We start from the raw sequence: 23,841 nt of genomic DNA, 5'->3' as shown, positions 1-23,841 counted from the left end.
AGATCAGCTTTTCCCAACACCTAAAACAGGTTGTGGAGAAATCAGAACTTCCGAGACAGTTATAAGTTTTTGCAGGCATCACTGACTTCATCATACAGTGAAACGCGTATCAGTCATGTTGTGGTGATTGCTCTGTACTGGTTACTTTGTATTGATCCAAACACTTCCTGTGTCTCGGAATGTTTGTAAAGGCCTTCAAATTACATTTTTGGTACATTCAACAGTACTGAGGAAGCAGCCAGTGCCTGATTTTTCTGTACTACATTCGAGAATTCAACCTTGCACAAAAGTGTCCAATGACGGCTTTGTGTCGTTACGTTAAAAACTTCACCAAAGTGCCAACCTTACTTGAAAAGAGAATGCAAACAAACTTCACATATTATGTGTCAAATTCACTTTCGGAAATTATACAACCATGTGCCTGTTTGTAGCAGGGAATGTTCTTTTCGTACGGACAACCCTGATTTGTGGGAAAACCTTGACAGCAATTCACCACGTTTATCCATTTTTGCTCTTCCCATGTGTTTCTTTTCCTGACTGTGCGCAACTTCTCGACACTAGTGTGCCGGCCGGGGTGGCCGAGCGGTTCTAGGCGCTACAGTCTGGAACCGCGTGACCGCTACGGTCGCAGGTTCGAATCCTGCCTCGGGCATGGATGTGTGTGATGTCCTTAGGTTAGTTAGGTTTAAGTAGTTCTAAGTTCTATGGGACTGACGACCTTAGAAGTTAAGTCCCATAGTGCTCAGAGCCATTTGAACCATTTTTGACACTAGTGTAGTAGGAACTAGATTGTACGGCAAGGGAAATGAACAACAGTCGAACTTGTGGTCTTATCAAGCGAGCTCCTCGGCTGTTTGTCAACAGCTGAATCTGCTTATTCTGGACGCATCCTAAGGCGTAACTGCCCTCACTCAACAATTTCCAGAGTTGTCCTGTTTCCTAGCACTCAACTTCTATTTGCTCAGCACAAAAATTAATCATCCTTTGTAGTTATCCAGCACGATGTCCATTGTTTAAATGCCACTATAATTCGCTTCCAGATCCTTGACAGATAATTTAAAGATTCGTTATATGGTCATTGGTATTTCAAAAAATAATTTTCATTAACATCGTTATCACAAATGACTCTTTTATTGTTTTGTTTATGAAAACCGATCATCATATACATCGAAGTGACAAGAGTCGTGGAATACCTCCTAACATAGTGCTGGACCTACTTTTGCCCGGCTTAGTGCAGCAGGTTGACGTGTCATGGATTCAACAAGTTGTTGGAAGTGCCCTGCAGAAATATTGAGCCATGATGCCTCCATAGCCGTCCACAGTTGCAGAGGCGTTGCCGGTGCACGATTTTTGTGCACCAATTGAGCTCTCGATTATGTCCCATAAATGTTCGATTGTATTCATGCCGAACGATCTAGATGGCCGAATCATTCACTCGAATAGTCCAGAAAGTTCTCCAAACCAATCATGAACAATTGTGGCCCGGCGACATAGTGCATCGTTGTTTGCGAACATGAAATCCATGAATGTCTGCAAATGGTCTTCAAGTAGCCGAATATAACCATTTCCAGTCAATGATCGGTTAAGTTGGACCAGAGGACCCAGTCCATTGCATCCAAACAAAGCCCACACCATAATGGAGCCAACAGCTTGCACAGTTGCCTCGTTGACAACCTGGGTCCATGACTTCGTGGGGTCTGCGCCACACTCGAACCCCACCATCAGTTTTGCCAACTGAAATTGGGACTCATCTGAGCAGTCCACGGTCTTCCAGTCGTCTAGGTTCCAACCAATATGGTCACGAGCCCACGAGAGGTGCTGCAGGCAATGTCACGTTGTTAGCAAAGGCACTCACATCGGTCGTCTGCTACCATAGCCCATTAACGCCAAATTTCGCCCCACTCTCGTAACGGATACGTTCGTCGTACGTCCCATATTGATTTCTGTGATTATTTCAGGCAGTGTTTCTTGTCTGTAAGCACTGACAACTCTACGCAAACGCCGCTGCTCTCGGTCGTTAAGTGAAGTCCGTCAGCCATTGCGTTATTCGTGGTAAGTGGAAATGCCTGAAATTTGGTATTCTCGACACACTCTTGACACAGTGGATCTTGGAATACTGAATCCAGTATCGATATCCGAAATGGAACCATCCCATGTGGCTACTTCCAACTAGCATTCCGTGTTCAAAGTCTGTTTATTCCCTTCGTACTGCCATAATCACATCGGCAATCTTTTCACGTCGATCGAATGAGTACAAACGACAGCACTGCCGATGCACTGCCCTCTTATACCTTACGTATGTGGTACCACCGCTATCTGCATATGTGCATATCGCTATCCCATGACCTTTGTCACCTAAGTGTACATTGTAGAGTGACCCTTCGCCAGAATACGTCCGCTCACTATGAGTTTTCACGCAAAGTTCTGACAAGCATACATTTGCTAGAATAGGCAGGAAAACAAAACTAATATATAAAATACTTTTTCAACTTCAGTATAATAATGGTAAACGTTACAGTTTACGAAGTTCTTAACACAAATAGATCCACATTATTACAAAACTGACTTGAACTAACAAAATTACACTGATATAAGAAATATACGACACTTCGCCTCACGAAAAGCATAAAAAAACCGATACCGCACGTCACAAAAACAGTGTAGAGACCGATACCCGACTTTCCGACAACAATACTGAACTGCCCGAAACCCTGTGTCAGGAACTCCTACACTGAACTGAGCGATGCCGCTGGAAACACTATAATCAACTGTTGAGTCAAGTATTAACTTTCCTGCTACCTGCCGCTACATTGCTTTGATATATACTGTATATATACTGGCACTTAACGAAGCGTAGCTGCAAACATACATAAAATATATGTACGTGTCAGTATGTCTGGGGATGTGAATGTGTGCATATGTTTGCGAGTGAGAGAGAGAGAGAGAGAGAGAGAGAGAGAAAGAGAGAGAGATTGAGAAGCAGGGAGGGTAGGAGAAAGGGCAACGAGCAATATAATATGTATCTGTATTGTGCGCATGTATGAGAGCTTTGCATTCGTACCTGTGACCATGCGAACCTGTATAATTTTAATTCCTCCTTTTCGGCACCAGGAAGCCACGGGCCGACGGTCGAAGCAGACGAGAATCGAACGAGGCACATCTCAGGTTAGCAGCCGTTCTTCTGTTTTGTTCTGTGTGGCGTCCGCTTCCTTTCCTCTTCCTACTGAAAGTGACAGCCCGAAACGCTCTGCTGGCGCACACTCTCGATTACAACTATTCCCATGTAGGACTGCAGATGCTCTCATCTCAGAACCCTGAGCTCAGCTGGAAACAGCACACCTCTACAACACTCGTCCTGCCAGTTTTGGTTGGGAAATGAAAAAGTGAAAATTACATACAGTTTGTTTATACGACAATGACTTTTACTCCGATTAACATATCACACACACACACACACACACACACACACATGCTCCAAAGTTTTCACTTCTTCAATGGAATAACGATCTCCCAATACTGAAGTAAACATAAACATCTAAGCCCTACGGTCTGAAAGACTTTTTCTATGCTGTGAGGTAAACAGAGGAACCGGAAAACTGCTCTAGAATTTGACTCTTTATAACCATGTAGGCAGCGTTACGTGTCCTGACAGTAAAGAATGACTCCTTTCATTTTTGACAGTTTGCTCTATCTCTGAAGAATAAACCTCGATTTGCAGGTAAACATTACGCAAATTTTAGCGACAAACTGCTGCGACCTCCTTAAACTTTCTGTGCTCTCTTTGGTTGCATGATAGTCACATGAACTTAATTCTTAATTTGAAAGTTTAGCACGATGACATAATTTTGCTACGAACATTTTCACGACTATAGTTGCAGATCAGTTTCTACTAAATACTGTGGCTGATTAATGTTGTATGTTCTGATAACGCCATTCGCTAATTATCACTGAAACACGCAAATGATGCTAGCAAAATTTTCTGGTACACTGATATGCAGAAATTATGTATTCCATCCCTAGCTCTTGATTGCAGTCATTATACTGCGAAATCTCCCAGAAAAAATATGGTGAGAATTATTAGTTAGGCAGTAACAAACTAACTGAATCGATAACAGTTATATTATGACAGTTGTTATATAAACATCATCAAATATAAGATTTAACAAGTTTAGTGTCACTCTGAAACCAGATTTTTATCGATAACATTAAAAATTACTAACGATATTAGTAAAGCTTTTTAAACAACAATGCGTCATGCGTAAAAAAAATATATAAAGAACTCCTACTGGAGATAACCAGTTCTGGGAGATTATTTGTATTTAGGTAAGTTTTGAGAAAGGCATGAAAAGCAAGTCATGAACTGAGAACTCCTGTTTGGTAGTCTGGTGAGTAGGTTGTGTTATACAGCGAGGAAAGAAAATGGTTCCAGAATTCAAAAACTGTGTATGTGGACGAATTGTATTTATCTGGGAGATACAGTGGTGCAGAGAAGAATAGATATAGGCATGTTGCAACATTGCATCAATTAATGTGATCATCACATGTTGACTTGACATGTGTTGTATTTTAGCTAACATTAAAGTATATGTAGCACATAATGCGCCTGAAATATCTATTAGGTTGGTGCATAAGTTCGTAGCGTTTTTCCATAAGTTAAATATACATAACAGATAAACATAACAAAGACTTTAGTCATCAATAATATACTCTCCTTCACTACTACTGCCAACCGTAGGGTAACTTTTCGACTCTGTGACTGTAGAAATCACGTGGTTTCGAGGCGAAGAACTCGTCGAGTCTGTTCGGAGCGCATTTTCATCCGGAAAGGAAATTCCTTAAAGGTTGTGTTCGATAAAGAGCCGCAAAGGCGAAAAGCTGAGGGCACAAGATCAGGTGAATAAGGGGTGTGCAGTATTATTTCTTAAACCAACTCATGTATAGTATTTTCTGCCAGGCTATCAGAATGCGGGCGGCCGTTATCGTGGCGTAGTATCACTACATGCAGTCTTCTTGGTTGTTGTTCTTGGTTTGCTTCTGCAAGATGTCTCAGTTGTTGATAGTAAACGTCAACAGTGATGGTTAAACCTCGGGGAAGCAATTTGTAACATGCCACGACGTCACATTTCCACCAGATGCATAACATTATCTTTTGTGGATGTGTGCAGATCTCTGAACGGGGAGTTGATGTTTTGTTTTGGCCCAAAAAATCCTTTGTTTTCTTCATGTCAACATAAAGACACCATTTCTCGTGTGATTTTGGCTTAGAGCACGCAGCTCCCCCACACCCAATATTTGAACATTTCCCACTGCACCCAAATGTCGCACTATGGTGGAATAATCACAATTCGTCACATTTATTAGTTACCGAGTAATCTACGTGGATCTGTACGGATTCGTGATTTTAAACGATCATCATCAAACCCCCTAAGGCCTTCCTGACCGCGGAGAGTCACTAATGCGAAAATCCTCCTTACAATGAGAAAATCATTTTCTTTCCGTGCTCTGTCCAATAACATTATCCCCATACATGGTGCAAATGTTTCTAGCTGCCTCCGCAGCTGCCACCCCTACACTTAATTCAAACAGGAGACTATGCCTGAAAGTTCTGATTCCTCCACTTGAAACTTCCTTTTCTAGTGCCCACAGCTCCACTCACTTGTCTCCAAACGACAAAATGACAATGTGTAAACTCAAATAGCAACAGTGAACTGCAAATAAAAAATGACAATCGATAAATAAACCCGTAGTAACCGGAATACCAATATGAAAAACAGAAACTCTAAGAACTTATGCACCAACCTAATATATTACTCAGCGAATAACCTGGGACAAAGTAACCAGTCACAGTAGAAAGTTTTCTATCTAATGACTTCCAGGGCCAACAAATATTTTATTTTCAATATTTCGTATGATTATTGATCGAATTTAAAATTTTTGAATACTGTCACAATCTACTGATTAGGAGGTGTAATCTTAAGTTACAGGTTTAACACAATAAGAAAAGAATTCCAATTAGAAACAGTGTAGATGTCTTGAGGCCGCGCTAAAATAGTAGAAATCTATTTCTCCAGAATTTGAGGATGACAGCAATTAGCGCCTTCCAATACACTTAATATATAATTTCACACCATTCTGAAACTGTTATTCGCTGACACCACCCACAAAATAATGAAAGGAAAGAAATTTATAGCTTACTATGTTTTCGCTGTTCTTACAGACTTCAGCATTAGGCATAGCGTTTCCATGTATTACTTCTTTATTGTAAAATGGCGTTTTCATGTATTAGTTCTTTACAGTTAACTCTACTCGTAACACATATTGCAGACAGTATCCACATGTACCACTGAAAGTGCGTACAAAATTATATCGTTGTACGACACGTACTTCAGGAGATATGACGTCATAAACACTGAGATACGTAAGAAATCCAGCTTTTGCCTAGAACGGAGCGCATACTACCCAAACTCCACTCATCATAATGACAGCACTTAGCGAATTCCAACAAACTTTTAACATAATTTCAAAATTTTTCCAAACTTCTTCTCGCTTACGCGCTTAAAGACGAATATTTAACACAATGACTCATTTGTGAAGTAATTAGAAGTTTGAGTCTTTAATGAATCGGGGATTACTGTTCAGTGCCTAAAGGGCTAATTCTGTGTGATATTGTCTGCGAAAACCTTTGCAATAGTTGTAGTTTCAAATAAGTAAACGCTCTTTCTTCTTAATTTCGAATCTTACTCACATGTTGGTGTAATTACTCTCACTGGTATAACTAAAACCTGCCGTTTTCGGAGAATATACCCGGAAATTGATATCTTCTTTCAGTCAATTTATACTTTCCTTTTCACGGCTAATAATTTTGATTGCCTATTAACACATTTATTTCTCGAAGCCTCCATCTCCAAAAGCAATATTTGTGTTACTTTCCGCTTTTATCAATTATTGTTCGTGCTTTTATCATACTGAAAATGCAGTCGACTTCACAACGAAAATAACGATATGATTTATACATAAATTCCAGTCATTCCTCCCCAAAAAACATAGAGAAGGCAACTAGAAACGAAACACAAGATCCTATTTGACAAACCATTCCAGTCTTTGTTTTAACACACGAAGGGAACCAAGGGAGACCTAAGTCTGCATGGACAGATGCGGATTTGAATTTCGCTCCTCCTGCAAGCGCAACCTCGCTCATTTGACACCAACACTTCACCGAATATGAGTATTTTTATGCAGAATAGGATTTTTAACAAGAATTCAGATGATTCTTTTCTTCAATTAGCCGTTAACTGGCCATAAAGTCAGTTTCTTATGGGTACAGCGCAGCATGGAATCTTATTACACCTGCTGGAAACCTCATTGCTGTCATCAAATTTCAAAGATCTAGATATCTGTATGAGCTGCCTTTTAACCAGCAAAGAGCGTTAAGGGCTGCTCACTCTTTGTCCTTCTTTGAGGTTCAAGTCTCTTGGTTCTGGGTGAGCACCTGGTTTCTTGCACATTTACGGCGACGGCTTTGCATGAGCTAATATGCTGCATTCGTATATTCTGTGTTTTGCAGTTGGTATGCGTTGAACTCCATAGCCTCTATTTGTCGATTTTAATTTCAAGAGCAAAGTAGTTGTGATTAGCTGTGCACAATCATTCTTTACTTCCCTTCCTTCTCTAATAAATTCTTGTATGGAATGTTTAATCGTCTCTGGAAAAATGAGCTTAATGTTATGCAGCCAGCATAAAGCGCTTTCTTTTCTTTTTGTTCCATTTCAGATGATATCTTTGCAGATCTTTGTATGTAGTACTTAACTTGCTGCTGCTCTCGTAAGGAGTATATTTCTTTTAATGTGAAAATTTATGTGTGTACTATTTTCTGTCAGAGGATACCTTCAAACGTCTGGATAACAAATGTTTTATAGCTTTTCAATTCTTGCATAATACAATGGAAGATCGACGAAGAAATTACACATTGACAAAGGAAATTAGTAAATCACAGAGATTTCAGAGGAAAAATGGAGTGCTGCCTCGTAGCAATTAGATGAAGAAAAGAAGGCATACAAAGAGAATGCATTAAAAAAGCATGTTTTTAAGGCCGTTACACAATGGAAGAATGTAATCCAGATTTTAACACACCTAGTTATTCCGTAGATTTTCTGCATAGCAGTTCAAATTGAATACAGCGTTCTGTCTTCAGTGAATAGTAATTCAAAATAAGAGGATGCGGTAATACAGCGGCAACGAAGTTTGACATTCTGTTCCATTTAGCTTCTCTCTCCAGTAAACGATAGCGACTTCGCTATTCTCCGCTAGCTTCGTTACGAGTTAAGTTTACTGGTTTTCACAAATGCAGGAAAAACCACAAAAGGAAGCAGGAGGTTTTCGTTTAATGTCCCATCGAGCACTAAGTTTTTAAAGACAGTACACAAACTCAGGTTTGGGAACGATGCTGCAAGTAAAAGGTCGTGACTTTAACCATCTCAGCGACTGCTTCAAAGTGATCTTTAGGGAAGCGACCGTCATGAATGTGGACGGACAGACGTCGATTTGATACCTGCGCCTTCCGAATCGAATATTAATCCAGAGACTTAACCACTATGCCATCTCGCTCGAAAAAAGAAGCAAATCAATAGATAATAGTAATTGGGAAGTTTAGACTATATGTTGAGTGTGACTAACCGTAACCAAAGAGAGAAACGACCATACTTGTTAATTTCTTAGTGAAAAGTTGTGAGACCAACAAACGGAAGTAATTCAGTTCTTTCTCGAATGCAACAGGACACCAAATTGCGCACAGAGTAGCCCTACTGAGTAACTTGCTCCATAAGGGGACAGCAGCAGTGGAAAATATGTCTGTGAATGTTTTTGTTTTGTGGATGGGCACAGCTAGAATACTTGATATACAGTCTGGTCAAAAATATCTGGACACCTGTTAGTGGACATTGATATGGGATGTGTCAAACTTTCGCTTTTATGATGGCTTAAGTAGGGGCACAAGGGGGTCATCGCCCCAAGGAGGACATCGCCCCAAGGAGGACATCGCCCCAAAGTAGGTCACCCCACACCAGGACGTCGTCCAAAAGTAGGTCACCCCCCACCAGGACGTCGCCCCAAAGTAGGTACCCCAGACAAGGACATCGCCCCAAAATAGGTCATCCCAGACCAGGACGTAGCCCCAAAGTAGGTCACCCCAGACCAGGACGCCACCCCAAAGTAGGTCACCCCAGACAAGGATGTCGCTCCAAAGTAGGTCACCCCAGACAAGGACGTCGCCCCAAAGTACCGTTATCCAAGATGGCGGCGATGACGTCACCCCAAAGTAGGCCACCCTAGACCAGGACATCGCCCCAAAGTAGGTCACCCTAGCCCAGGACGTCACCCCAGACCAGGACATCGCCCCAAAGTAGGCCACCCAGGACAAGGACGTCGCCCCAAAGTACCGTTATCCAAGATGGCGGTGATGACGTCATCCCAAAGTAGGTCACCCCAGACCAGGACGTCGCCCCAAAGTAGGTCACCCCAGACCAGGACGTCGCCCCAAAGTAGGTCACCCCAGACAAGGACGTGGCCCCAAAGTACTGTTATCCAAGATGGTGGCGATGACGTCACCTCAAAGTAGGTCACCCCAGTGAACCACTGTCCAGTGGCATCACTCTTTACCCCACCTCAAGCGTCGATTAGTATTGACTACGGAAACATGTAGCTTGTGAAGAGCTCCTCGACTGTTGTACCACATTCTTTTTAACTCCCTACGCACGATCATTGCACTAGACAGTCTGCTTGAAGCACTTTGAAACTCACTGATTTCATGCTATGTTTCACAACCACCATCCCCAATCCTCGACACTTTCTGTCGGCCTGTTTGGCCTTGGTTTAGCTTCGAGTTTCCAATTCATAATCACGTCACCAAAAATCGACTAGGGGCGTGTTTAGCAGGATAAAGTGACTTTGGTGGATTCGTTTCTCAGGTGACATCCAGTGACCAGTACAGGTTCGAAGTCACTAAGCTTTCCCAACCGACCCATTCTGCTGTTTCTGCTTTTCTACTGACAACACAATACTCCCCGCCTCCTTTCATGTCGGCGGGTCCGTTTGTGGTGGCATGTGGTGGTCGATTCCGCATTACATAAGCGTGTCCACACACTTATGATCAGACAGTAAGACTTTGTGATGAAATGACATACACTTGTGATGCGAGGCACTTGGCTGCATGCACACACAGTACCGATGAAGTAGACGCAGAGGACGGCAGTCACCTTGAAACGGTCCTTGCAAGGTGCGGTCGCACCTGTCGTGGCCGTGTCAGCACACTGCGTCGGACGAGTGACGCCCATGCTCCGGGTAATTCCTCTAGTAACCACACGTAACCGAAACTCGTCCGCGTTTCTGTGACTCGAAAGTGGTGGTCTTTGTTTTTCGTTTGTGAAAGTTTTAAACACGATCGCTAGTTTTCGTAATAGTGAATTGGGACTTATAGCACTTGCTTTAGAGGAAGAAGAAAAAGAACAAAGGCAAAAAAGAAGACATGCAGTGCTCGGAAAACAAAACCAATACAGGGAGAATTTCTAATATTATTTCCTCATCTCGTGGACGAAGAGACAAAATTTTATGAATGTTTTAAGACGATGCAGCACGTCTTCTGTCAACTTTTGTTTCGTTTGAGTCGGGTAAGAAGGATATCCGCAACGCATTCGGGATCTTGCAACAATAATTTCGAATATATGCAAGAATCTTTCACGGAGGTCCTAAAAACCTTACAATGGTTACAACGGCGGCATGTATATTGTACAACTTTACTCGAAAAATGGAAGGTTACAGGATGGCCGAACAGAGAATGGATCAAAAGGTAACTGCTGAAGGATCCGAAATCTTCGAAACCTACCTCGAATTCGTGGCAGATCAGCAGATGCTACATTTTCTGTACGAGATCAATTAAAAAACTTCCCGAATTCTTCACAAGGGAGTGCGGAATGATAAGAACACGTAGTTTGGCGATATAGTAATGAAATAAAGCAAAACCTTCTATCCATCTGCAAAATAGAAAGGAAATAAATATCTTTCTGTATTAAAATTTGTATAATTTTTATCTTACCTTTGGCTTGAAAATCTATTGTGGTTTTCTCCCAGACTCTATCTTTCTACTCGGAAATCCAGTATTTTTCATTTGTCTGGTACTAAAGCACAAAAAAATTTACGAACATCTTCTCTTTTAAGTTTTCCACATCCATATTTTGTACACAAAACAGTCACGCATAGTTGTACATCATCGAAACAATTCTAACGTCGCGTCGTCCGTCACGTGAAAAATTAGACAGAACAATTTCCGCCCGGCACTCTCTCGGCACACTGACATTCTTCGAGCACACACCGGTCATGTCTAGAAGGCTACATTTACACTACTGGCCATTAAAACCGCTACACCAAGAAGAAATGCAGATGATAAACGGGTATTCATTGGACAAATATATTATACTAGAACTGACAAGTGATTACATTTTCACGCAATTTTCGTGCATAGATCGTGAGAAATCAGTACCCAGAACAACCACCTCTGGCCGTAATAACGGCCTTGATACGCCTGGGCATTGAGTCAAACAAAACTTGGATGGCGTGTACAGGTACAGCTGCCCATGCAGCTTCAACACGATACCACAGTTCATCATGAGTAGTGACTGGCGTATTGTGACGAGCCAGTTGCTCGGCCACCATTAACCAGACGTTTTCAATTGGTGAGAGATGTGGAGAATGTGCTGGCCAGGGAAGCAATCGAACATTTTCTGTATCCAGAAAGGCCCGTACAGGACCTGCAACATGCGGTAGTGCATTATCCTGCCGAAATGTAGGATTTCGCAGGGATCGAATGAAGGGTAGAGCCACGGGTCGTAACACATCTGAAATGTAACGTCCACCGATCAAAGTGCCGTCAATGCGAACAAGATGTGACCGATACGTGTAACCAATGGCACCCCATACCATCACGCCGAGTGATACGCCAGTATGGTGATGACGAATACACGCTTCCAATGTGCGTTCACCGCGATGTCGCCAAACACGGATGCGACCATCATGATGCTGTAAACAGAGCCTGGATTCATCCGAAAAAATTACGTTTTGCCATTCGTGCACCCAGGTTCGACGCTGAGTACACCATCACAGGCGCTCCTGTCTGTGATGCAGCGCCGGCCGGTGTGGCCGTGCGGTTCTAAGCGCTTCAGTTTGGAACAGCGTGACCGCTACGGTCGCAGGTTCGAATCCTGCCTAGGGCATGGATGTGTGTGATGTCCTTAGGTTAGTTAGGTTTAACTAGTTCTAAGTTCTAGGGGACTGATGACCTCAGTAGTTAAGTCCCATAGTACTCAGCACCATTTGAACCATTTTTTGTGATGCAGCGTCAAGGGTAACCGCAGCCATGCTCTCCAAGCTGGTAGTCCATGCCGCTACAAACGTCGTCAAATTGTTCGTGCAGATGGTTGTTGTCTTGCAAACGTCCCCATCTGTTGACTCAGGGATCGAGACGTGGCTGCACGGTCCGTTACAGCTATGCGGATGACTGTCATCTCGACTGCTAGTGATACGAGGCCGTTGGGATCCAGCACGGCGTTCCGCATTACCCTCCTGAACCCACCGATTCCATATTATGCTTACAGTCATTGGATCTCGACCAACGCGAGCAGCAATGTCGCGATACGATAAACCGCAATCGCGATAGGCTACAATCCGACCTTTATCAAAGTCGGAAACGTGTTGGTACGCATTTATCCTCCTTACACGAGGCATCACAACAACGTTTCACCAGGCAACGCGGTCAACTGCTGTTTGTGTATGAGAAATCGGTTGGAAACTTTCCTCATGTTAGCACGTTGTGGTTGTCGCCACCGGCGCCAACCTTGTGTGAATGCTCTGAAAAGCTAATCATTTGCATATCACAGCATCTTCTTCCTGTCGGTTAAATTTCGCGTCTGTAGCAGATCATCTTGGTGGTGTAGCAATTTTAATGGCCAGTAGTGTATTCTGATGGTACATTTCGTCCTCCGGGTCACGGCCGATACTCGGACGTGTCTGGGCACGGGCACGGTCAGGACACGTGTGACCAGACCGCGGACCCGGATTAATATTCAGCATTGCTACACTGTTAAGCGAGTCTGAAAAAGGGTCACCAGCCCCGCTTTGACCAGCGAGATGGGATTAAAATTCTCACTACTCGCATGCCAACAGTAACTGGCTAATACAATCCAAGTACTTTCAGAACATTCCGCGATCCGACGACTAGAATGGAAAACAAGCACTGCCAACAATACATAGATCGCCTCCAGCTGGTTCTGTCAACCCTCGCTGATAATCTTCAGCAAAGATAAAACGAAAACAGGTCAGAGTCAGTAGGTAAAGAAAGTCACACCAAAACATTACACTTCAAGCCTCCATGTAAACAAATATAATTTATTGGCTTCAAGTCTATTTCGTTCACTAAACACCATCGCCTAGCTAGCTATTCGGTTCCAGAACTAAATTCGAGGTCTCTATCCACTGAGCGTTTGCACCGTCACGGAACGACAACCCTGGCCTATAAAACCAAAAGATCCGAAATTCACTCCATCACATGGGAATGTAGTTTCGTATTCTTTCTGTTTTCCGTGATGGAAGTAATACTTGGTAATTGGCGAATGATCGCCTACTCCCGACTTCGAAAATACGAGGGCGTGTTGAAAAGTAATGCCTCCGAATTTTTTACGTGAAAACTCTTTACGCTTTTTAAATAAAATGAACTTTATTAACATTCTACTTCCTTATACTCGTGTCTACATATTTATTTCCCAGCTTAGTCACCCAGGCGGCGAACACATTACACATTACTCCTAACAAGAGACCAGTTTGTTGATACCATCAGAGTAGAATGTTTGATTTTGCTGACGGAGCCACAACCTTACCTCTGCTTGCACCACTTCGCCACTATCGAAGTTAAGCCCTCGAAGGTATTCTTTAAGTTCTGTAAATAGACGAAAATCGGATGGGGCCAAGTCGGGACTGTATGGAGGATGATCAATTACACTGAACCCGAAGCGTAGCATTGTTATAGATGTCGCAGTGCTGTTAGGTGGTCTAGCATTGTCATGCTGAAGCGGAAGATGCTCCGCATGTGGATGAACTCTTCGAATTCGAAACTCGACCACAGCACGCTGTTTCTCAGGGACCGACATAGTTACGTTATGCAACGCCATGTTACACGCTATAATTTGGAGCCTTCTAGCGGCAGAGGATTCCAAATGCGTGGACATGACGAATAAAGCTGTAGAAAGTTTGTTTTACTTAAAAAGCTTTAAGAGTTATCTCAGGCAAACTTTGGAGGAATTACTTTTCAGTACGCCCTCCTACATCACAGACCACCTCCGCCACACAGGGTTCACGCTTACTTCCGCCACCCCAAAAGGAGTGACAGCTGCTTTCCTTTCCATTTCGCTAGCTTCAAACCGCGCCACGAAAGTATTTTTAAAATTTAATTATTTCAGCCAAACAGCTTCAAGAAAAGAATTCATGCTTTCTCAATGGTCATTTCCTGCTCACTCTTAGAAAAAGGTCTGCTTCCTGACAGGTCTCTTCAAAGTTTATTTTCAATAGGTGCTGGAAAACATTTGCTTTCTAGAGAAACTCGTTCTCCCTTGAAATCAGCGTATTATGCCTGACCACAACCCTATTAGAATTACGGAAAGACCCTGGCATCATCTCCTGGCTGGACAACCCCCTTTCCCTCATACTCTAGAAGCCGTCCCTGACATTCGTAATAGCCAGAGGACGAGCAGACGAGTGCTGTCGTGAAAGATACGTTACACGGTAACTTAACATGGTTGGCAACAACCATTCTAAATGGGTGTACGAAGCACTGACAACGCCAACTATATGTTGCAGATCTACTGCACGCAAGAATTCTTGGTTGGTTCTAATAGTCACGAGATTTCACTACTTGTTTCAAGCTATATTACACAGAGATAACGGACGTTCGGCATAACTTGCGATTGTACAAGTTTACGTTTAACATCTTGTACAAATATGTTTCACAACTTGCGTAGGACACATAAGCAAACTAAGTCTTGCTGCATGTCGCGACAGTTACTTCTGCGCATGCAATACCTTTGAGAACAATAGAAGCCATTTTGTGCGTTATGATAACCCCACCAGAAAAAAATTATTAGTCACCTCTTAACAGAGCACAGTATTCACTTTGGAGCACTGTAGATGGTGTACGACTGGTACCTGGTCATATGACCCTACACTGCTGCTTGTCATGGCTGTGAATCGTCATAATCATTGAGGCCGTCATACTACCGACGCATCAGTTTGAAGATACCCGTTTGGTAAAACACCGTGTCCTGCAGCACGAAGAAGTCCGAAGCTGAGTGCTATACACCCTCGTCCGACAGGAATTATCGACCCTTCAAACCCTTTTTAAGGGACCGAAGGCGTGATAAGAGCATGCGGAGAGATCAGGACCACAGGGATGATGCTTAAGTCTCTCCCACTTGAGTTGGTGTAAGTTCTGCATTACGACATTTGCGATATGGGGACGTGAGTTATCACAAAGCACCAGCACCTCTTGTTGCAATTTTCTCTGACGTTCACCTTAATTGCTCGCATTCTACAGCACCATTCCCCAACGATGGAGACGCCAGGTTCATTGAAATCAATAAGCAATAGGCCCCAGTAATCAAAGAACATCACGTTTGCACCAGATGGCTTGGTCTTGAGCTTCTTGGAACGAATGGACGATGGATGACGCTACTGCATGGTCGACTCCGGCTCCCAGTGGTGGCACCAGCTTTTATCGCCTGCAACAATACGCCCAGGGAACGTATTGCCTTCAGCATTGAAACAACTCATGTGCTTCAGGCAGAAAGCCATCCGGTTTACTTTTCATTCGGCGTTCAACTCTCGGGGTATCCACTGGCTGCAGACCTTACAGTGCTGTGTTGCACGCTACCGAAGCAGAAGTCGTGATCCTTTGCTAGTGCACAAATGGTTGTGCGCCAGTCCACCCTAATCGCATCATCAACAGCCCCCTCATTGTTGTGTGTAATTGATGAGGCTGGCCTCACAGGTCGCAGTGTCCTGTGTCGAAATGCGACCAGCACCGAACTTGGTATACCATTCCACAACGGTGCTTTTCGATACACATACTGCCCCTTACAGAATCTTCATTCTTTGATGAATGTCTATCAATATTTTTCCTTCGGCATTCAAGAAAATAATAACAGCACATTGGCCCTGTTTGGACGCATTTGGCAATAACATCCCCATAGTTCACGTTTCCACATTTATCACACGTATGTCGAAAGACACGAATGCCACACTAGCCCTCGCCTACATGTCGGTGTTTATACACTGCAGCAACTGCCCGTTATATATGCCAGTCGCTTGTATGGAATTAGCAAAGTTAGGTGGGTCGATGTGGAGATGCGAGACGATGGTAGAAAGGAGCTTTCGTGTTTGGTCGTACCATTACCACACAATGAATGAAGTCGCCCGATTTGTTGATGTACCAACACGGACTGACCAACTTGTCTGGACGGAGTGATGTACCATTCGTAACAGTACAATGCGGTGTAAGTGCAGTGGTCATAAAAAGATAATAACCAACAGGGACTGCAGACGAGCGTCAGCGTTGTCAATGACAGTCAGTTTCACACACGACAGGAATTGCTACTTTACGTGAATGTAGGTCCATCTGAACCACTCTTTGAGCGAACATTGTGAAGTGACGTGTAATGGACATTTAGTCACATACCTCGCAAAAGACAACCACTTTTTGAGCAAACATTGTGAAGTGACATATAATGGACATTTAGTCACATGCCTCACAAAAGACCTTTGCCCACGGCGGCAGATAAAACTGCACCCCTTTGCTGGCCGAAACAACACAGAAAATTCGGCCATTAGCTGACTGTAGTCTGTACTGTGGTTCGACAAGTCGCGAATTTTTCAAACGATGCAAGGCGTCGAATTCACTACGGCCAAATACGTTTAACCAGCAGTACGTGGAGGCTGCAGTTCAGGCTGGAGATGGTTTTGTCCTTGCGAGTGTTTTTCATACCATGGTTGGGTATGGCGTAGTAACTGCTTCAGTGGTTCATGGGCGTCGCATCGCATAATATTGTGAAAACTGCACAGTATTTCAACGAGACAGCTGCTCACCATCTTCGGGCGCTTGCTGACGTGTAGCTGCAGTGGCTCATCATCATACGCGCTGGCTTGCTAGAAAAGCGCAGTTACCAAGGGATGGGGCTATAACATCATCGTAAACAAATCATAGAGGACGATGACGTGCTGTTCCCTCCTGCTGCCGTCGTCCTTTGTGATTCGTTTACGATGACGTTATAGCTACATCCTGCAGTGACTGCGCTCTTCTAGCGAGCCAGCGCATTTATTGACGACGAGCCACTGCAGCAACACGTCAGCAAGCACCTGTAGATGACGAGCATCGGTCTCGTTGAAACACTGTGCAGTTTTCACAACATTATCCGACGCATCGTTCGTGAACCACTGAAGCATGAAGCAGAATGTTTATTCAACATTCTCGATGAAAAAGTGTTGCCCCTAAATCTTCACGATGAATTTGTTGTGAACACTACCGTCTTCCAAGATGATAAAAAGCGTGGTCGAGGCCAGCAAGCATATGTTCCTGGTTGAGCAAACCCTCAGGTGTCCTAGTGCACCTCAACTGGCCTGTTAAATCAATCGATCTTACAAATAACTTCCGGGAATTCAGCCAGGTAACACTTTCAGTGACCGCCGATATTTCTGCGGGAGAACACCCCGCCATTTTCAAGGCTAACTGCAACGGACAGGCGGCGTACATGCAAATTTAAAACCTCGGTTCTCGGACTGAAGCAGGAAAGATAACACACACACTGAACACTGGTGCCACCAAAGATGACCAATGTCAGAGCTATCGATAGTGAGACTATGAATTCGCAGGTGAGGTAGCAATGACTCTGTCCCTCTGTTTTTTTGACAAGGGAGAGAGCCGGATTCCAAATAGAGTTTAAACAGAAACCTCCATCCCTGTTAACGAGGTTGCCCGCTAATTTAATCTCAACTGCCTCCCTAATAACACTGTCCCAATAGCTGGACGTACATGCCAATATCTCGGTGTTATTATGTAACATGGGGTGACCAGTATCCAAGCAATGTTCGGCAATAGCAGATCTACTTGGCTGCTGTAATCGTGTGTGCCGTTTATGCTGTACATCGGTCCTCCATGGTCCTGATAGTTTGACCAATATATGCCATGCCGCAGCTACAAGAAATACGATATACACCCGCTTTACGCAGTCCAAGATCATCCTTAACGGAACTCAAAAGTGCTCTAATTTTAGATGAAGGTCGGAAAACACATTTCACATCGTATTTCCGTAAAAAACGACCGATCTTGTTGGATGCGTTTCCTACGTAAGGCAAAAAGGCAGTAGACTTAGGTGTTGACTCAGAATTATCATCAACCACCCGATGTACAGTTGGTCGATAGCGCAACGCACTTTCAATCTGTCTATCACTTTAACCATTTTGACAAAATGTAACTTCAAGATGGGACAGCTCAGCTGGCAAAGTCTCAGCGTCAGAAACGACATGTGCCCTGTGTACCAAGGTACGAAGTACCCCTTCACGCTGAGCCGGATGGTGACAACTATTAGCCTGTAAGTACAAGTTGGTGTGAGTACGTTACCTGTAGTCTGCATGTCCCAATGATCCATCATCCTTCCTCCTAACCTACACGTCAAGAAAGGGAAGGCAACCATCCTCTTCCACCTCCATCGTAAAACGAATGTTCGGGTGGATCGAGTTCAGATGTTCTAGAAAGACATTCAAATTCTCCCTACCATGAGGCCAAACAACGAAGGTATCATCAACGTATCTAAAGAAACAGGCGGGTTTCAAAGGCGCCGACTCCAATGCACGTTCCTCGAAGTCTTCCATAAACAAATTTGCGATCATAGGAGACAACGGACTACCCATCGCAACTCCATCTGTCTGCTCGTAATACTGGTCATTAAATAAAAAGTAAGTGGATGACAACACATGCCGAAAGAGATTAGTTAATTCAGCACCAAACCTGGCGTCAATTAACAGCAACGAATCAGACAGAGGAACACGAGTGAAGAAAGAGACCACATCGAAACTCACTAAAATATCAGAGTCATTCAACTGCAGTCCCTCCAAACGACGTAAAAAATCAGCTGAGTTCCAGATATGATGTTCACACCTTTTTGCCTTACGAAAGTATGGAACTCAGAGATGATACCTGAAGAGTGGCAGGAGTCGATTCTGAACCCAATTTTTATGAAAGGTGACAAAATGGATTGTAGTAATTATAGAGGCTTATCGTTATTACCAGTATTTTCCAAAATTTGCTCGAATATTCGGCTAAGCAGGCTTACACCATATGCAGATGAAATTGTGGGGGATTACCAAGCCGGCTTTCGGAGGAACAGATCTTAATATTTATGCTGTACATAAATAGACCAAATATTCACCCTGCATCAAATTTTGGAAAAGAAATGGGAATACAATAAAACAGTTCATAATCTTTTCATAGATTTTACAAAAGCATATGATTCAGTATTGCAATCAAAATTGTACAGAATTCTTTTGGAACTTGGAATACCAAAGAAGTATGTTAGACTCATAGAAGTGAGTTTGAAAAACACAAAAGGTAGAGTACGCGTGGGGAAATTGGAGTCAGAAGAATTTGTAATAAAGAACGGACTTAAGCAGGGAGATGCCCTGTCTCCGCTACTTTTTAATTTAGTCCTAGAATATATTGTACGAATGGCAGCAGATAATTCAGAGGGTGTAGAATTAAATGGAAATATTAAGATATTAGGGTATGCAGATGATCTTAACATCATTAGCGATAGCAAAGAATCTGTAACAGCAAATGCGAATGCGTTAATCAAGGCTAGTGAAGATGTAGGTCTAAGGATAAGTGAAGACAAAACTAAATACCTGGTTACTACTAGAATTCCAGCAGCAGTAGATCAGGAAATGTTAAGAGTTGGAGACATGCAGTTTGAAAAAGTGAACACATTTAAGTATCTACGAGTGGACATCACTTCGAGAAATGAGATTGAATCCGAACTGAGGAAGAGATTACGGGAGGGAAATGCGTGCTACTTCTCACTAAATAGATTACTTTCATTACGGATATTGTCTAGAAATTTAAACATTAGAATATACAAAACTATTATTCTACCAGTTATGCTGTATGGGTGTGAGACTTGGTCCCTCACTGTGCAAAATGAAAAGCCGTTTAGAGTATTTGAAAACAAAATTTTGAGGAAAATTAGGATGACATTAGCGGAGAGTGGCGAAAACTGCATAATGAAGAGGTTCACGAACTCTATTCAAGCCCTGACATAATCAGTATTATGGGCAGGTCACGTAGCTCGAATGGATGAGGGCAGGCCAGCGTGCAGAGTACTGGTAGGGCACCTAGAGGGAAAACGTCCTGTGGGGAGACCGAGGCGTTGATGGGAAGACAATGTGAAGGCCGATTTGAGGAGCCTAGGTATTGAAGGTGAATGGAAGGAAATAGACCAAGACAGGGACAGATGGCGAAAATACGTTGCTGCGGTAATGGACTCTCCAGTCCGGTATGACCAGTGAGTAAGTAAGTAAGTAGTAAACACGTCAAACAAGATCGGTCGTTTTTTACGGAAATACGATGTGAAATGTGTTTTCCGACCTCCATCTAAAATTAGAGCACTTTTGAATTCCGTTAAAGATGATCTTGGACTGCGCGAGGCGGGTGTATATCGTATTCCTTGTAGCTGCGGCATGGCATATATTGGTCAAACTATCAGGACCATGGAGGACCGATGTACAGCATAAACGGCACACACGATTACAGCAGCCAAGTAGATCTGCTATTGCCGAACATTGCTTGGATACTGGCCACCCCATGTTATATAATAACACCGAGATATTATCATGCACGTCCAGCTACTGGGACAGTGTTATTAGGGAGGCAGTTGAGATTAAATTAGCGAGCAACCTCGTTAAAAGGGATGGAGGTTTCTGTTTAAACTCTGTTTGGAATCCGGCTCTCTCCCTTGTCAAAAAACAGAGGGACAGAGTCAATGCTACCTCACCTGGGAATCCAAGTCTTACTATCGATAGCTCTGACATTGGTCATCTTTGGTGGCACTAGTGTTCAGTCTGTGTGTTATCTTTCCTGCTTCAGTCCGAGAACCGAGGTTTTAAATTTGCATGTACGCCGCCTGTCCGTTGCAGTTTGCCTTGAAAATGGCGGGATGTTCTCCCGCTGAAATATCGGCGGTCGCTGAAAGTGTTACCTGGCTGAATTCCCGGAAGTTATTTGAAAGTTGTATACGCCAGGAGAAACTCAGGTCTCAATCGATCTTACTCCCACTGACGATGTCTAGGATTGGAACAGCGAATGAAACGAAACAATGAACATCCCCATAGTTTGGTGGCACTACATGATGTAATCATCAAAAATATGGCATACTGGAGGAACCGTAAGACCATTATCGAGGCTGTGGGTAGTAGCGTGATGTCTCCTGGGTGACTAATTTTTTTGTACGGTGTTCCTATAGCTCTGTGCAGTCCCTGTAGCCGCCCCATGTGTTTTGTTCTGGCTGTGCATGCTGTGGAGGCAGGCGTCCCAAGCGGCTGGTGTGCTGTTACAGAGGGCGCTAGCTGCAGCAGCGTGCGCTGCGGGGACCGGCAGACGTGCCTCACGGAGCCGGACACTGGCGCCCCCCGCTGTGTGACGTGCAGCTACCGCTGCCCCCGAGCGCGCTCCCGCCCCCGCCCCCGAGGTTCCGGTCGGGCAGGCGCGGGGGCGGCGGCGGCGGCGGGCGCGGGAGGCGGCCACCGCAGGGCTCACGGACACGCCGACGCCGCGCCCTTCGGCCCCATCTGTGGCACCAACAACCACACGTACGAGACCTGGTGCCACATGCTCAAGGACGCCTGCGCCACGGGCTTCGTCATTGAGACCCAGTTCGCAGGGCACTGCAAGGCAGCCAACGGAGGTGAGCCCCGCCAGCCGTGCCCTAGCACTGTCCTATGTGATACTTCTGCCACTGCGTGAGCGAACGACTTCACAATCGTACGCGAAAAACATTAAGTTATAGATGTTCTGAAGTATTCATTCATTTCCTTTTCTGGCTTTCTAAAATATTAAAGCGAAACAGGAAATATTAGCTTAGTGCATAAATCCGAAGCGTTTATGGTTTTCATGTTGGTATTCCGGATGCTGTGGGTTCAGTTCACTCTTACTGTACTGTTACTGTAGTGTACATATTGTCGTTTTGTCATTTAGAGGTAGTGAGTGGAGCTGTTGACGCTGGAACATGGAGTGCCAAGGGGAGAAATCGGAACATATTCTTCAAAAAAAACCCGGTTCAAATGGCTCTGAGCACTATAGGACTTAACTTCTGAGGTCATCAGTCCCCTAGAACTTAGAACTACTTAAACCTAACTAACCTAAGGACATCACACACATCCATGCCCAAGGCAGGATTCGAACCTGCGACCGTAGCGGTCGCGTGGTTTCAGACTGTAGCGCCTAGAACAACTCGGCTACTCGACATATTCTTCTTTTTGAGTTCAACAGAGGGGTGACAGCTGCAGAGGGAGCCTGAAACATGTGGGCCATGTATAGGGATAATACCATTGGACAGAGCATGACAAAGGAAGGTCGTTTTGACATTAGTGACTATCCTCACTCAGGAAGACCTTTGGGATTTTATGAAGATCATTTAAACGCATTGATCCAAGTCATTGTAACTGGAGAACTGGCAAATGTGATGAACTGTGATCATTCCACCATTTGTATGCAATGAGGGAGGTTCAGAAATCGGGTGTACGAGTACCAAATCACAAAAATCTGCGGATGCCTAAATGTGCATCTCCGCTTGCTCGTTATCGACTGGTTCGTGAACAACACCAATGATTCATACTCTGTATCGTCATTGGTGACGAGAAATGATGTCTTTGTGCTAACGTAAGCAAAAGAAAGAAATGGTTGACTCCAAACAAAGCAGTTTCACTTGCAAAGACCTTCATCCAAACAAGATAATGTTGCGAATTTGGTGGGACAGCGACGGTATGGTGTATTACGAATTGCTTCCCCAAGGTTTAACCATCACTGCTGACATTTATTGTCAACGGGCCTTGTAGACACAGTCCAAGAACAACGACAAGGAAGATTGTATGAAGCACTGCTACTCCCCGATAATGCCCTCCCACATTTTGCTAGAAAGACAAAAAACGCTATACAGGAGTTAAATTGGGAAGTCATTTCACACCCACCTTATTCACCTGATCTTGCACCCTCAGATTTTCAACTTTTCCGCTCTCTGTCGAACAACACTCAAGGAACTTCCTTTCTGGGTGAAAATGCGCTTCGAACATGGCTCAACAAGTTCTTCACCTCAAAACGACATGATTTCTTCAGACGCGGAATCTAAATTTACCCCAGGATTGACAGACTGTTGTAAACAGTGAAGAAGGAAATATTATTGATGACCAAAGTCCCTGTTGTGTGTATCTATTGTGTTTTTTAAACTTATGGAAAAACACTACGAAGTTATGCACCAGCCCAATAAAAATAAACGAAAGAAACATTCAACAACTTTAAGTCCAAACATCGTGTGTGTGTTCGTGGGGAAGCATGACGTGTACCCACACGAAACAATGTGGAAGGTGGAGAGTTGGATAATATGGCCAAAATGTATCAATTTGAGGTAAGGGACCGAGTTGAAATTTATATGCGAAAATCTTTTTTATACTTCTGACATTGGAGTACATGTACTAGTACTGTTGTTGCCA

The 23,841-nt window shown here is 43.7% G+C and overlaps 1 protein-coding gene across 1 annotated transcript in view; it reads left to right on the top strand.

Annotated features, from left to right (window-relative positions):
- LOC126484817 (follistatin) overlaps positions 1–23,841 on the top strand; it is a 235,444-nt gene that overhangs the window by 189,976 nt on the left and 21,627 nt on the right. The window contains exons 5-6 of the mRNA XM_050108414.1: positions 3,112–3,165; positions 21,693–22,040. Coding sequence (XP_049964371.1) covers positions 3,112–3,165; positions 21,693–22,040 — 402 coding nt within the window. The remainder of the gene's footprint in view (positions 1–3,111; positions 3,166–21,692; positions 22,041–23,841) is intronic.

The sequence above is a fragment of the Schistocerca serialis genome, chromosome 6 (genome assembly GCF_023864345.2).
Source record: "Schistocerca serialis cubense isolate TAMUIC-IGC-003099 chromosome 6, iqSchSeri2.2, whole genome shotgun sequence".
Taxonomy (NCBI): domain Eukaryota; kingdom Metazoa; phylum Arthropoda; class Insecta; order Orthoptera; family Acrididae; genus Schistocerca; species Schistocerca serialis.
Note: the sequence above shows the minus strand (reverse complement) of the source record. Positions and strands in the feature narration are given on the sequence as shown.